We start from the raw sequence: 17,032 nt of genomic DNA, 5'->3' as shown, positions 1-17,032 counted from the left end.
TCCCCCAACGTGTAATTTTTCAAGAGAGAAAAGAGCCCACAAAAACTTGAAAACCAATAAATAATAAGACATGTATCCAGTACATGGGATACAGAGAGCCATTTTCACTCTGAATGGGAACTCTACAGTATTTTATTGCAGAAGCAGTAAATCTAAGACAAAAAGATATCAGAGAAAAATGACAAATTAATGTATTAATAGGGCCTTTTTGGCTCTTTTAATAGGTAATGAAATTATTCTGTCTAGCTTGTCCTCTAAGCCAAAAAACAGGGTTAGTTCTAGAGCTCTAAGTATTCCTCTTTCACACTGTTGGTTCCCTTAGTATTCTCTGCCTTTTGAACTTGGTTCAAAAACTGCACCACAGTGATTTCACTAAGAGGTCTTTTGCGCTGCCACACAGGGAAAACGGCCCAAGCTTTTACATGGTTACTAGATACCTGTTTTTATACCAAGGCGTTTTATCCTTACCACCTTGACTTCTCTTCAGCATCTTCCATCATTAAACTTGAAACAATAAAGATTGCCACCATTTTGTTTAACTTAAAAAAATTATTTTTACCTGGAAGGAGCCACCCCCACTAAATTGGGACCTAATCCTCTGAACAAGGAACGAGGCCCTTCTTTTTCCAAGATCACTCTGAAAGAAAAAAATATTATTTAGAAAGGAATGTCCTTCAAAGTCTAGTACCTTATTTGTATAGCAAACTTAAGACTTTTAAACCTGTCAGTCTCTGCTATAAGGTTGTGCTGCTCTGCTCAGTTTTTCTTACTTATGAAAATCCGTTTTTCTTGACACAGCATAAAATGATCATCTTAAATGATAATAAAAAGAATTCTAATCAGATTCTTTTCTAAAAGCGTTAAAGACTACAGTATAATTTCTACATTTTCATACAATCATGTTCTTGTATGAACATGATTATCTTCAATATCCTCCATTTTATAATCTTTACCAGCACATTCAGTTTCCGATCAAAAATGTAGTTTTCTGTCTAGTACTTGAGATCCTTTCTTGATAATCAGACAACTCTCTCAGTAATGCAGCATTACCTCATTCAATCATTCCAGTGAAATGCTGTCAAAATCTGGCAACCTAACCTCCTTTAGGGTACCAAAATAGTTAGCCAGTTACCATATCCCCCTTTTTTTAGTTAACACTTACTATACTGAATACTTACTGCATAAAAACTAAGCAGAGAAAAAAGACAGAAAAGAAGGTGAGACACCTGCTAATGAGAAATTTGATGTACAGTTGCGGAAAAAAGAATTACACTAAAACAAATAATTCAACAGACTATATTAATAAGCAAATACTATACAAGCTAGATACATATGCCCAGCAGAGAAAGGAAGAGGCATGTCTAAGCCCTGGAAGGCTTTCTGAGAGTGAGTTATTAATTAAGCTTGGAAGTGAGAAGAAACAGAAACTGGAGAAAAGTATTTTAACCTAGAGTTAACAGGCTAGGGCAGTGGTTCTTAACCACCTATGTGCTTAAGAATGATTTCTTTAAAGACAGTTGAGCATAATGGTTAAATAAGGACCTGAGATATGGGGCCAGACTTCTTAAATAAGGAGACCAATTTTTGTAAAACACTAGCTGTAAGAGCGTAAGTAGTAACTTTTCTCTTATCCTTATTTTCATCAGCAGTAAACAGAGAAAAACAGTACTCTTTTTTTGAGTTGCTGTGAGGAATAAATAAATAAGCATATGAAGAACTTAAAAGAGATCTGGCTCCCAGTAAGTACTTAGTAAACCTTAATATTATGAGCATTTGTTTAAAACACTTATTTCTCTGATCTCACCCTCGAAGTATTCAATAGGTATAGGACACTGCTCAGTAATTTGCATTTTTACCATATTTCCAGATGACTGACACAGTGATATAGAACCACATCTGATAAAACTAGATTAGACAGAAGCAGAGTTCAAAATAACAAATAATGGAGAACATTTTGAAGATTCAGTGTTTGTTAACCTTTTCTGTATCGTAAGTCTCGCTGAAAAATTAAGAAAGGCAAATGTTCTTTAAAAAAACAAAAACAAAAACAAAAACAAACATATTTGTTGGGGTGCCTGGATGGCTCAGCTGGTTAGGTGTCTGACTCTTGGTTTCAGCTCTAGTCATGGGCTCAGGATCATGGGACTGGGTCACATTGGGCTCTGTGCTCCGCAGGAAATTTGCTTCAGATTCTCTCCCTCTCCCCTTCCCACATACACTTGTGTACTCTCTCTCAAATAAATAAATAAGATCTTTAAAAAAATATATAAAAATATATATATACATTTGCAAACACAATTCTGCATACAATTTCATGTCATTTATAGACCTCCTGAAGTTCGCTCATGACCCACCTAGGAAACCAAGAGCCCGGTGGGGGGCAGGGGGAAGGGATTTCTAAAGTTCATGGGTAAGCCATGAAATGCTTCACTCACTAGAATGGTTATAATAAAAAAGTCAGACATAGTAAAACAAGGGTTGGTAGGGGTGCCTGGGTGGCTTTAGCCCTGAGTTGATGGAGCCTACTTAAAAAACAAAAACAAAAAACCGGGGTTGGTAAGACAGTGCAGAAACTGAAAATTTCATTCAATGGTGGTAGGAATGTAAAATGATGCAGCCACTTTGGAAAATAGTGTTCTAGTTCCTCAAAATGTTACAAGTTATTGTATGACCTAGCAACTCTGCTCCTAGCATATCCCCCCCAAAACGAAAACATACATTTCTATAATAGCATCATTCAGAATACTGCAAAGTGGAAACAAACCAATGTCTATCAACTGATGAGTGGATAAACAAAATGTGGTATATATAAAGCAATACTTGACAATAAAAAGATACTGTTACTACATGGATCAACCTTGAAAACATGCTAAATGAAAGAAATCAAACAAAAGACTGTATTACATAATTCCATTTATATAGAATGTCCATAATAAGCAACTGTATAGTGACAGAAAGCAGATTATAGTTGCCTAGAGCTAGGGGATGGAAGGAGAGAGAAGGGAGAAAATGAGAAGTGGCTGTTAACAGATAAAGGTTTATTTAGTGATGATGATGGAAACGTTTGACATTTGGAAGGTGATAATGGTCACACAATTCTCTGGATATACTAAAAACAAAAAAATTGTATACTTTACATGGGTTAATTTTATGGTACGTAACTTGTACCTCAAATAAAGATGTTAGGGGGAGAAAAAAAAGGCCATGAAACAGATTGCTTTGGACAGAGCCCCTGAGTAGGGAATCAAAGGGAATGAGTAAAAAGGTATTAAGGCAGAGAATGCAAACTTAGAAGTCACCTATATACTAATGACAGGTGATACATGTTAAACTGACTCTTAACTGAGGGCCAGAAAAACTGAGAAATTAAAACAAAGCTGAGAGGGATTCCTACTACTGCTGAGAAAAGTCAGAAGGCAAAACCACTGAAAAATAGAAAAAAGAACAAAAAATATACTACTACTGTGGGGAGCCTGGGTGTCTCAGGTGGTTAGGCATCTGACTTGATTTCAGCTTAGGTCATGATCTCAGGGTCGTGAGATCTGAGCCCCACAGTGGCTGTGCACTCATTTCAGAGCCTGCTTGTTCCTCTTCCTCCACATCTGCCCCTCCCTCTGCTTGCATACACTCCTGCTGGCTCTTAAATAAATAAAAAAATATATACGGCTGTCGCAAAGATCAAAGAAAGAAGTTCAGAAGACATAACAGTGGTAATAGAAGACAGAATCATGATACTGAAATGACCTATTGTTAACAAGTAAAATATTCTATTTCTGCCAAGATATTATTAATTCGACTGATAATACTCTTTTCAGATACTCATCTGTAATTACGGCATTTTATTTATTTATTTATTTAAGAAGGGGAGAGGGGCAGAAAGAGAGAGACTCTTAAGTAGTCTCCACATCCAGCATGGAGCCCATCACAGGGCTACATCTCACAATCCTAAGATCATGACCTGAGCTGAAATCAAGAGTCAGATGCTTAACCAACAGAGGCACCCAGGTGCCCCTGTAATTATGGCATTTTATTTATTTATTTTTAAAGATTTTATTTATTTGAGATACAGAGAGTGAGTGAGAGAGAGAGTGTACAACCTGGAGGAGGCATATAGGGAGAGGGAGAAGCAGGCTCCCTGCTCAGCAGGGAGCCCAACCTGGGACTCAATCCCAGGACCTGGGGATCATGATCTGAGCCGAAGGCAGATGTTCCACTGACTGAGCCACTCAGGCACCCTATAATTACAGCATTTTCATCCAAAATTGTTAACAATTTTATTCCACCTATCATGTACTAGGAAAACTGAAAAAGAAAAGACTGATGAACTCTTGGTAACTAAGGTAAACACTCACTATTGAGTTTATTTGCTGCCACAAAATAAATACTACTGAACTAAGTTCAAATAGATTATGTACCAAGTGACCTGATAAGGCAGATACAAGTTACATACCTAAGTTTGAACACATAAAACGTGATCTCAACAGTTTTGAAATCTTAAATCCAATGTGCAATATAATGAAGTATGGTAAAATGTAAAAACAAAATCTTTTTCAAACCACCAAGAAATGTCAAACAAACACTGAATCACCTCTTAAAACCAGTAGAACACTGCTTTAAATTTCAGTTATGTTGAGGTTACATAAAAATCACAGATTGCCATTAAGTGGTTGTACTAACTGTGTCAATACTTGGAAAATTAAAAAACATACAGAAAGAGTTGGGATTTAACACTACCACATTTCAAAGACAAATAGGACACTTAGAATACCTTCAGAAAACAAATCCACTGACTAAATATAGAAAAATAATCTAAATACACATGATTTGGAAATAACATTACATTTTATATCATCCAACTAACTGTTCCTCTCCATTAGGGATTATCATTTCTGAATATAATTTAGAGTAACTCTGTTAATAAGTTTGTAAAAAAGCTTCTTAAAATGGGGCAGAATATAAACAAACAAAACACATGGCTATCATTACGGAAAACAAACTAAAAAAAACAAATTCACGAAAATTGTGCCTCACTTTAGGCAGTGGAGAGGTCCGGGAGACACTACACGGTTGACACTGGCTCCAGCCATGGTGTTCAACTGAACTTCAGAGATATAAAGCGTCACAGAAGATGACTGCAGCCGTGTTTTTACAACTTCCAGTGGACATGTCAGAATAGCTCCTACTGTACCACCACATCTACGAAAAAATGAAAGGAACAAATCTACTTACTCCATAACTTAGTACACACATTTAGACTGTATAATGAGTGGGCAACTGGGGCTTCACCAAGCTATTAAAATGTTAAAATTTTTTATTTTAAAAGACTAAACCATTTTAATGTTTATTTGACTGCATACACCTTTAGTAGCTACAAAGAACTGAGCTTAATAATTTACTGGGAAGCCACAGCATAGTTTTAAATAGTATCCTAAGGGTTTATTTGGTGCTCCTTGCCAGATATTATTTGTAGTTGTTGACACCTAGGAGTCCCTCAAACTCCTCTATCTTTCAAAACCCAAGCTATGTTCTTCAGAGCAATAAAAATTAACCACTGATGAATAATCATGTTTTCTATTTTAAATATTCAAATACTCCGAAGTGTTTTGCCTACAAAAAAAGGTATTTTTGTCTCAAAATCAGTGGATTAGGCCCACAGGTAGAAATCTGTACAAAGCAGATAGGCTTAGCTAGAAGAATCCAATTTAAATACAAAAACTGATCATCAAAACAAAACAAAAGCTCTAAACAAATGACATCATTTAAACTTTTTCAAGGAATGTAAGAGTTAGGATGAGTATTCTTTTTAAATGCAAGAACGGGAAATAATTTTCTCTTAAAGCACTAATAACAACCCAGTGAAACCTCGTGAAACCTTGAGAACTGCTTTCTAACCAGAGGAAAATCAGGAGACCCCTCACCAAAGAGTCAAAGTGAAAGAAGCAGACTGTATCAGAAGTAACCTGAACCTCCAAATGGGCACGAAAGGAAGAAAAAGAAAAGTAGCCCACCACAGAAATACACTAAACAATTCTATCTCTAGAATTAAAAAAAAAAAAAGTGTATGTGTGTATCACATAGTAAAAAAAGGCAGCATAGCAACGCCCAATAAAATTTAGAACAAATTATTTATAAATATACAAAATTTAGGACATATATATAAAATATGTAAGTATTTCACAGTGATACAATAGTACACGCCATCAAGAAAATAAAACTGAAACAAATTTTATGCAACAAAAGTGAAAAATACAACTTAAAAACAGAACATTCATATGCATATGGTTGCAAATAAACCCTGAAAGATTTTTTTTCAAAATCATTTATCAGGGAAATGCAAACAACCACAATGAGCTATAACGATACATCTATTATTGGTGAAAACTAAAAAGAATGAGAAAGTCAAGTGCTGATAAAGGCCAACTGGAAATCTCATACACTGCTGATGGGAATGCAAAGTGGTAGTCATTTTAGAAAATGGCTTTAAAAAACAAACAAACAAAAAAAACCAGAAAAGACAGCCTGTTGATTTCTTATAAAGTCCCGCTCTTAGGTGCTGACTCAGGAGAAATCCAGATATATGTCTTCACAAAGTCCTGTCCATGAATACTCATAGCAGCTGTATTCTTAAAAGCCCAAAACTGGTAACCTAAATGTCTACCAACATGAAGGATAAACAAGTTATGGTATATCAATACAATAGATTATTACATTCTGTAAAAAAAGTAACAATCTGGATGAATCTCAAAAGCATTATGCTAACTGAGAAAGTGAGGGACAAAAGCCTTTTATTTTAGGACATTTTCATTTTTATGACTTTTTGGAAAAGGCAAAACTAGAACAGAAATGAGATCAGTGATTACCTAGAGGTACTGGAGTGCATAGGAACTGCCTGCAAAGGGCATGGAGGAATTCTTGGGATAAAAGGAATGTTCTGTATCTTGATTGATTTTAATAGTACTTACAGGACCTTACACATTACCAAAACTTACTGAACTACACACTTAACAAATTTTATTTGGTGAACGTTATCATATGCCTTGATAAAACTGATGAAAAAACTGAGTATGTGAAAACTAGTTAAGTATATGCACTACCTGGAATTGAATACATTGTGTTAAAATTTTAGTCACAATTAACTTAGTGTTTCCTAAAAACTCCATTTAGTTTTAAATAGGAAATTTTTAAAAATTAAAAAATTAAAAAAAAATTAAAGCCCAAAAGGAAAGATCAAAACCGTAATTCTATTGTTAGAAATCAACACACTAATTAGATAAATAGTAGGCCTATAAGAGATCTGAAACAAAATTAACTAGATTAAGGGAGAGTCCATACTCAATAAATAAGGAACAGGTATAATTTTTGAACAGCTATGAAATAGGCTTAAAACCTCATTACAGTTGACTCCCAGACAACATGGGGGTTAGGGGAACGAACCTTCCCCACACCCCTATGTAGTTAAAAATCCACATTAACTTTTGACTCCCCCAAAATGTAACTTCTAATAGGCTACTACTGACTGAAGCCTTACCAAGAAAATGAACATGTAACATGTATTTTGCATATGTATTATATATTTTATTCTTACTATATAAAGCAGAAGAAAATGTTAAGAAAATCATGTGAGGAAACTATATTTACAGTACTATATTTATTGAAAAAAAAAATCTGCACAAAAGTGGCCCATATCAGTTCAAATCCATGTTGTTTGAGAGTCAACTTTATATAAAAGACCACAATCTACTTTGGGAAAACAGCCTTGTTGTAAAGATGATGTATGATATTACCCATGTAAAGTATTTCATGACATTGCACACATTAGTATTAGCTACTGAATTTAATCAGCATCTATTACAGATAGCAGTAACAGAATTCCATCATAACTTTTACAAACACTTTATGGCCAGACCACAGACAAGATACTATGATTCCTTAAGGAACAATTTAAAAGTAATGTTTAAAACTTAAACAATTCTCCCTCTTAAAAACAATTCAACAAGTAATGAGGATCTAAGTTACACAGAGCTGGGGAATGGTTTAAGTGGGTGTACACACAAGCACTTAGGCTGTCCTGAAGCAATTTTATGTTACGAAATTCAATAGGTATGTAAGCATAGGGGTGACACTCCAGTATCTCTAATGCCGTTTTTATCTTCAAGCCATTTAAAATTACCATGCATGCTGAAATCAGAAGAATTGATGCAGCGAACAAAACTACTGGAGTCAAACATTTAAAATCTCTCCTCATGAAAACGGGGTTAACTATACATTATTTCCTCTCCACGTCAAAAAACGCATATTTTAAAGAAATATGCCACAAGGACAGAGGGAGCCAGGGAGAAATGAACAAGACCCAAGATTCCAAGCAATGAAGCATAAAGGGATTTTTAATGACTTACGAGCAAGGAGGCAAAAAGAACTGCAGAAGGAAATACGGAAGAAAAGCCCTGCAGAATCTCAAGAGTTCCCCTGAAGATCAGTGCACAAAGTATTCAAGATGGAGGTGAGGCAAAGAACGGAAAACAGAAGGACTGGCTGATAGGCTACACAACAAAGGGGCGATATCCAGGCGGGATCTACCCCCAACTCCCCACACACTGGGGGAAACTATATTCCCAGGCAGAAGCCTAATTCTCTAAAGAACCTGAGAATTCGGGGTGCCTGGGTAGCTCAGTGAGTTAAGCCTCTGCCTTCAGCTCAGCTAATGTTCTCAGGGTCCTGGGATCAAGCCCAGCATCAGGTTCTCTGCGGGAGCCTGCTTCCCCCCCTCTCTCTATCTGCCTCCTCTCTGCCTACTTGAGATCTCTCTTTCTTTCTGTCAAATAAATAAATAAATAAAACCTTAAAAAAAAAAAAAAAAAGAACGTGAGAATTCAAGAATCTCAGAGGTCAGGCTTCACAGGTACAATCAATAGATTCCAAAAAAATCAAAACAAAACCCAAAATGAATTCCTACACCAAGGTGAGCTACTACAATCTTTTAACATATTGGGAACAAAGATCTCATCAACTTCCACACAAAGCATAAAAGGTTTTTTAACAAAGGAAATGTCAAAATAGCATCAGAATTCCCAGAAGATTATGGATTCTAGAATTCTATACCAAACCTACCTATCAAGCAGAAAAAATAAATACAGGCAGACAAATAAATATTTAAGAAATTTCTTACCTTATACCTTATCTTAGCTACTAAAGAACGTGTTCTACAAGTTAAGGGATTAATCTAAAAAAGAGGAGGGAATATTCCAAGTTATTATGTTGTACACCTAAAACTAATACGCATTATAGGTCAATTACATCTTGATAAAATGGGGATGGGGGGTGGGGATTGAATTTAGGAAAAGAATGAGTAACCTAGGAGAGCGAGAAAGGAATCCCAAGATGACAGTGAAAATGTCAGGCTCAGAAAATAACCAGCCCAGAAAGGATTCACACAGTTCAGAGGGATGAAGATATTCAGGAAAAAAAAAGACAAATGAATATATTTGATGATATGAAACTAAATATTCAAGTACTCACATAATTAAACAAACATTTTGAAATGTGTAGCAATTATTAATTCCAAGGGGAGGAAATGAAGATATTCAAGAAAGAAAAGGTCAACAACTGAGCCCTCCAATCAAAGATACACTACCACAGTAAGCTAAGCATTATCTATTGATTTAACTAAAAAATTGTTATGTAACTAACTATATACTGAGAGAACAGAAAGAAAGGAGAAATAGGGAATTGTATAACTAAATCCTCATCTTTTCTTTTTTTTAAAAGATTATTTATTTATTTATTTGAGAGACAGAGAGAGAACACAAGCAGGCAGAGCAGCAGTCAGAGGGAGAGGGAGAAGCAAGCTTCTGCTGAGCAGGGAGCCCAAAGTGGGGCTCAATCCCAGGACTCTGGGATCATGACCTGAACAGAAGGCAGCCACTTAACCAACTGAGCCACCCAGGTGCCCCTTAAATCCTCATCTACCAGAAGAGAAAGTGTGAAGAAAATTCTACACAGCTGAGACAACAATAAGTTCCCACTAGGAAGGAAATGTGGGAGGAGAGGAGTTGGGGAATGCTGTTTAATAAGAATCTTACAGCAGCATTTTAAAAAAATACTATACGCACACATTTATTTTTAAAATAAACAATCAAAAAAAACTTAGCAGTATCTTTTTTTTTTTAACAGCAGCAGTTTGTAACTGGAGAATGTGGTTGATGCTTCTGGGACCTACTTACTGGACCCCATGAAAAAATGGTATGCAAGTGTCTTTGACTCAGTTACTCCAAAATAAATCCAGAATCTTAACCACTGCTCATCAATTCCATCCTGGTCTAAGCCACTGATCTCTGCTGTAATTCTAATTAGAATTTATTATACGACCCATGCTCCTACCTCAGAATTTCTACTCTTGCCATTTCGTCTTCCATTCTTGCCTTGAAGAGCCAGTTACTAGCTCACCTCTTTATCTTTGCTCAGTTGTCACTTCTCACTTATGTCCTCTCTGATCACCATATATAAAATCTTTCACACTGACTCTTTAGCCACATTTCTTGCACTACTCTTCTCTACAGCCCATACTGCCCACTTAAAATACTAAGTATTTTATTTACTTTATCTTCTGTATTTCCTGATGCTACAATGAAAGCATCAGGAAATCAGCAATTTATATCCACTTACCACAGACTGCCTTCAGCTCAGGTCATGATCTTGGAGTCCCAAGACTGAGTCCCACATGGGGATCCCTGCTCAGCAGGAACTCTGCTTCTCCTTCTGACCCTCCCCCATCTCCTGTTCTCTCTCTCAAATAAATAAATAAATAAATAAATAAATAAATTTTAAACTTTTTTTAAAAAAGGAGGTAGTAAACAGTGTATTTGGCCCAACTTCCTTATTCTGCAGATGAGGAAACAAAAATCCTGCAAGGGAAAATTAGTTGCTCCAAGTTGACAGTCAACTAAAGAACAAACCAAATCTGATTTTTAAGTCCAGCTCTTTCCCTTTCAAATCTCTGAATTCAATTCCACAAGAACTATTTTACATGAAGACACAGTATATCCACATTCACAAACATTTCACAGAATACTTACTATTTTTAGAAGGTTGGTCACAAACCAACCAAATTGATTTTATAATCCACTAATAGGTTCCTATACAATTTGAAGCATGCTGTTCTATGCTAAATTAGATGCAATTTAGCCAGGAAGGATATAAAGGGAAAAATGTGTTCTTCTGGGTTTTTTTTTTGGGCAGGGGGGCAGGTGTTAGTGAGGATGGTAGGGATGAGAGGAAGAATGGGACAGACAGGGAGAGAGAAAATCCTAACAGGCTCCAGGTCCAGCGCTGAGCACACACTTTATCTCATGACCCTGAGATCCTAACCTGAGTGTCAAATCAGGAGTTGGACACTTGAACAACTGAGCCACCCAGGCACCCCTCTTCTGTACAGTTATTATTACAAATCTTAAATAGCTTGTGAGTAGAGATAACTTCTACTTACTGGTCAATTTAGTGCAACATTAAAGCAGCTTACTACTTAACAGGTGGAGGCTAGGGACAATGCATTCTCAGCTTCAAAACTAAAGGGATGGGAGGAGTACAACTAAAATATACTGAATATATACTGTGTGCCTCATTTATTAATCTACAAGATTTTGGACAGCACAATTATTTTATTAAGCAAGTCATAAAACAAAAGACTAGAAATTATTTCTTAAACATTCTATATAAAAACCATAATATTTAAAATTTTTTAGTTTTATTCTATTCTCCCACAAAGAAAGTTTCTGAACAATGAATACGGATTTAAATTGTTTTACTATTTATAATAAGAAAACTCTACATGAATACTGATTTGCACAGCCAATATAATGCTTTAAAATATTAGCAAGATAGGGCGCCTGGGTGGCTCAGGTCCTGATTCCAGGGTCCTGGGATCCAGTGGACCAGGCTTCCGGCTCAGCAGGGAGACTGCTTCTCCTTCTCCCTGCCTGCTTGTGCTCGAGTTCTCTCTTAAAAATACAAAATCTTAAAACAACAACAACCAAAAAACCAAAAACTAGCAAGATAGAAATGTAGAATGTAGTGCGGCTAGGAAGCATCCAGGATCAAGAAGGCCACGTGGAAGACCCTGTCATTTACAACAACACAAAAGAACATAGAAGACATTATGCTAAGTGAAATAAGTCAGACACAGAAAGGAAAAAATGGCATGATCTCACTATTACTTAAAATCTAAAGTCAAATAAGACAGAACAATACAGGGTAGTCAGCAGGGGCAAGAAGGTGTGGGAAATGTTAGAATATTAGTCAGTACAAATCTGCAGTTATGTAGGATGAATAAGTCTAAAGTTCTAATGTATAGCACAATGATTAAAATTACTACTACTATACTGAACACTGGAAATCTGCAAAGAATAGATTTCAGGTGCCATCACAAAAAATGGTAACTACACCAGATGTTATGTCATAATCTTTTCACTATGCATACGTATTATCAAATCATCATGCTGTATACCTTAAATATATACAATTAAGAAAGGCCATGTGAAGAAGCTCCTATGATTACCTTAGTATGAGGTACTGAAGGCTAACAAGGGTGATAAGGGCATATAGAGGCTTTCTAACATCCAATTATCATCAAGTCTCTCTGGTTCTACATTCTAAACTTCCTCTCACATTTCCCCTCACCATCCCCATTCCAAGTGCCTTAAGCAGGCCACCACTTCCTTTTTGCCTTGTAATGCTCCTGAGTCCCTCTGTCCATGATGTGGCCAATGAGTTAAGACCAGTTGCTTGTAAGTTATCACTAATGTAATTTGCTGCTAATAATAAAGTACTAAGTTGTAGCTTTATTGTAAGAAAAAAAAAGTTCCAATGCAAGGTTGCTTGCTCATTTTCTTTAAATGCTTTGATTGGCAAAGAATTCCAAGGAAAGAATAGTCAAGTTTGTTATTCTATAACATCAAAAACCTAGAAAGGACAGTTTCTAAGGTTTATTCCTTCTATCTGAGACAATCTCTTCCTAGAAAAAAAGCAAACTGTCTCTTAGTGGATAGCTGACCCAAGTCTACACAATATATAGTTCTATTAAAGAGTTTAATATACAAATAGTTATTAAAAATACAGCTTAAATTAAATCTTACTTACATCCTTTTGATAAGTTGTTAGGAGTTGCCTCCATAACACAACTGACCTAACCAATGACCTTACAAACTCTGAATTAACCCTGGCAAAAAATATAATGGAACCAAAGGGTGTCTTAAAGAAAGAATAAGTTAGGAATGTGACTATGTCACCCACATCCAAGGTCCAAGCTCTAATCTGTTGCAAATGTTTCCGATTTAATAATACAGACCATTGGAAATTTTCAAGATTCTGATAAACACATACTTGAATACAATTACAACCATCAGGGAAACAATCCAAAGGCCCCATACTTGGGCAATTTTTGCCTAAGATTAAATGCCACTGCAAAACATTATTTAGATTTTTAAAACATATTGAGTTTTCAGAACTTAATCTAAATGATACCTGTATGTGAAGCAGCCCATTCACAACAGCTATTAAAAAAGATCTCTCCCCTCTTCCGTAACTACTTATTATTGCTAAAGTGAAAATAACTTTCCTAACTCCTAATTAACATAAGTCTAACAGGATAAAAATGAAATCTAGCTTTCTATGAAGAATGTACCAGAAGTGATCGCCTAAATAAGCAACTTTCATATATAAAAGAATTCAACATCTTCAATTAAGAACAATGTAACTGACACAACCCAACATCATTTCCAAAAGGTTACCATATAGACCTCCAGGATATTCTACAATATTGGCGTTATGTAATATAGAGCTGGAAGGATCTGTAGAGATTATTTACCTCTCATTTTATATGTATAGAAAGCTGTTTGACCTTGGGTAAATCAATACACCTCTGTAATTTTCCATATTTTTAAGGGGCTGAACCAGATGATCTTTACCATCCTAGTCCTAATATTTCTCTAAAAATGATAAACCAGGGGGTAAAAAAAAGGTAAACCAGGTTTTATTGCAAAAAATTATGCAACCACATATAACTATAAAACCAAGAGATACAAAGGAATTTACAAGGCTGATCACCTATGTTGTGTCAGGCTTTATTCCAGTACTTCATTTAATACTCTCAATAACCTGCAAATGCTAGGTTCTTTGGGGGAGGGGAGGCTTCTAAATCTATTGGTGTCTAGATGCTGCAAAAACTCCATTTCTGCTCTTAAAGAAAAAGCTAACCAGGAGGTCCTTTACATGCATTAGTAACAAAAAAGTGACAGAATATCTTAATCCAAACAGGGAACTTAGTGCAATCAAGCTACCACGCCCTATTTTTAAAAAAACTTGATGTATGAATTTTGAATGCAGAGTAATAGAAATGTTAGGACCTGGGAAGGACCTTAGAGATCATGTAGCACACCCTCCTCAATTTACAAATGAAACCAATTAAAATAAAAGTTTTTGTCCATTTTTCACTCATATTAAAATAGCGGCCATAAGTAAATGTGCAGTCTCCTCTGAGATACATTACCTCAATTACATGAGGAAGCCTGATAATTTGCCTAACACATATTTACAAGAACATCTACATGGCTAATTTTTTTTTAAAGATTTAACTTGCCAATATTATTGGTTAATGTATCAGAAATATGGATTACTGGCAAAAGTGTCAGAAATATGGAAAGTAAACTCCGTCTAAACTTTGCCTCACGGATTAAAAGGAAAGTATTTTTTATTCCAGATCAGTGGCTGGCCCATGACTAGTGTACAATAAAAGTTTGCTGACTGAATGTGCCAACCCAAGGAAAAGTATTACCATCACTGGCAATAAAATCTTACAGTGGCCGACTGAAAAACTACGCTTTAAGAGGATGCGACTTTACATGGTCATATAGACATAAAAGAGCCTCAGCATAATTCACCGCAGCCATTTCTTGATGACTATGATCCTACAGATAAGCAACTCTTAAGACTTAAAAATGCTAGGATTCCCCAAATAATCTGGAAGGAACAAACCTAAAAAAGAGACTCAACTGGCTCAACAAAGTATCTGTAGCCTTTAGGTTGGCAATGAGGGAGGCTTTAGGCTTAGTCGTAATCTCATACACACAGTAACTATCGCCAAAGCATTTGACCTCTCCCTACCCCCGACTTTCTCCTTTAAGCAGACGAAGAACAGAGTGTGCACAAGAGGGCTGGTTTTCGAGAAAGAATCTGACCCCAAAGGCAATGCCGCTTTGCACGCATCTTGCAACCTGGAGAAGCTCGGGAAGAAAATTTTCCAAGAGCGAGGATCCTTCAGCTCCCGCGGTGAGCAGTGAAGTCTCCCCGCGGGTGCGGGGCGCCCTCCCCCCAACCCCAACCCAGGGCCCACCCGCGCAGCAAGGGCGGGGAAAACCCTGAGGTCCGAGGTGGGGCGTGAGCGAAATGAGGAGGCCTCGCAGCCCGCGAGGCAAGGCAGGAGGGAGGAGGCGGTCCCGGCGCCCATTTTGTCCTCGGCCTCCGCACCTCCGCCCCGTCCCTCAGGCCTAGAAACCTCCGCGAGGCCTGCACCACGCTCCTTCCCACGGCCCCGCATCCCGGACACGCGCTAGGCCGCGACCCGCGGCCCCAGTCCGCTCGGTCCTCCCCAGCCCCGCCCGCGGCTCCTCCAGGTTGCAGCTTCCGCCCCAGCCTTGCCGCGGCTCCGCGGCCCCCAAGGCTGATGTCCCGCCCCAGCTTCGTCCCGCATCTTCCCCTGCCCCGCCGGGCCTCAGCCTCCTCAGCACGCCCGGCTCAAGCCTCCTCCCCGCTCCCCGCCGAGCTTCGCCCTCTCCACCCAGCGGGCTGGAGCCCCCTCCCTCGTTCCTCTGGCCTGCGCGTCAGACCTCGGCCTCAGCCCAGCACCCTCGGCCCCAGCCTGCACGCCTTGTCTGGACCGTACCCCCCGGCAAACAGATGCACAAGCGTGTCCCTCTGGGTCATTCTCTCTTCCGCATGTCCTCCGAGCACTGAGGCGGGACGCAGATTCGGCCACCCGCGACGGCCGGCAGCTTCGGTCCCGGTCTGGAGCCGCACGGCGCCCCGGGGACTGCGAGGGGCAGGCTAGCGGAGACGCGGCTGCAGGAAGCAACGGCGCGGCCCTCCCCGCGGCGCTGCAGCCGCGCCGCCTCCTGCTCCAGCTGGGCGCCCGCGACCTGGGCGGGTGAGCGGCGCGGCGGCGGCGGCGGCGGGGCGAGGCTGCGTGCGGGGGCTCTGATATTCCGGTGACCTCCGACATAAACAGAAGCGACCATTGGCCTGCGCTCCGTGACGTCAGGCGGCTGGCACGCCGCTTTCACGTGATCGCCGAGGACCTTTTTTTTTTTTTTTTTCAATGAAAGGGACCGTGAGGCAGGGCGGAGCGCGTGTCCTGGGGGTAGTAGGTCACTGCTCTACTGCATCTAATACCTGGCGGGGAGGCTGCACCGGTGCCACCTGGGCCCGGCCCGGCAAGCTGACGGGAGCCCCACGCCCCAGCCCAGACCACGTGAGAAACCGTCTGGACTCCCAAGTTCGCCAGCTTGCCCGGTCTCTGACCTTTTTTTTTTTAAAGATTATATTTTCTTGGGGCGCCTGAGTGCCAGTGGGTTAAACCTCTGTCTTCTGCTTACGTCATGATCTCAGGGTCCTGGGATTGAGCCCCACATTGGGCTCTCTACTCAGCAGGGAGCCTGGTTCCCCCTCTCTCTCTGCCTGCCTCTCTGCCTACTTGTGATCTCTCTCTCTCTCTGTGTCGAATAAATAAATAAATAAAATCTTTTTAAAAAATTATTTTTTCTTAAATGGCAGTTCTGGGTTTACAACAAAATTGATTGGGAAGTACAGAAATTTTTGCATTCATCCCCCGTTTGATTCACTTTTTGAAAATTGGATTTATGGCATTTCTATTTCCTAGTATCTATTCTAGGTAGTGCCTGGGAAAGACTTTTACAAGGGTAAAATATTTACAAACAGTGCTTGTAATAGAAAATTGTGGTCAGTAGAGAAGGGAGAAACAAATCAT

At 38.6% G+C, this 17,032-nt stretch overlaps 1 protein-coding gene across 2 annotated transcripts in view; it reads right to left on the bottom strand.

Moving 5' to 3' along the window:
- SLC25A36 (solute carrier family 25 member 36) overlaps positions 1-16,345 on the bottom strand; it is a 36,190-nt gene extending 19,845 nt beyond the window's left edge. Inside the window, exons 1-3 of one of the 2 annotated variants that reach the window (XM_082712197.1) lie at positions 15,932-16,336; positions 5,032-5,196; positions 560-637 (exon numbers count right to left, since the gene is read on the bottom strand). In XM_082712197.1, the coding sequence (XP_082568323.1) occupies positions 560-637; positions 5,032-5,196; positions 15,932-15,972 (284 nt within the window). In that variant the 5' untranslated portion in view covers positions 15,973-16,336. Of the gene's footprint in view, positions 1-559; positions 638-5,031; positions 5,197-15,931 lie in introns of both variants that reach the window. The other variant, XM_082712198.1, reaches the window with a different exon arrangement.
- Positions 16,346-17,032: the final 687 nt, after the last annotated feature.

This window comes from Mustela nivalis (assembly GCF_964662115.1).
Source record: "Mustela nivalis genome assembly, chromosome: 1".
NCBI lineage: Eukaryota > Metazoa > Chordata > Mammalia > Carnivora > Mustelidae > Mustela > Mustela nivalis.
Note: the sequence above shows the minus strand (reverse complement) of the source record. Positions and strands in the feature narration are given on the sequence as shown.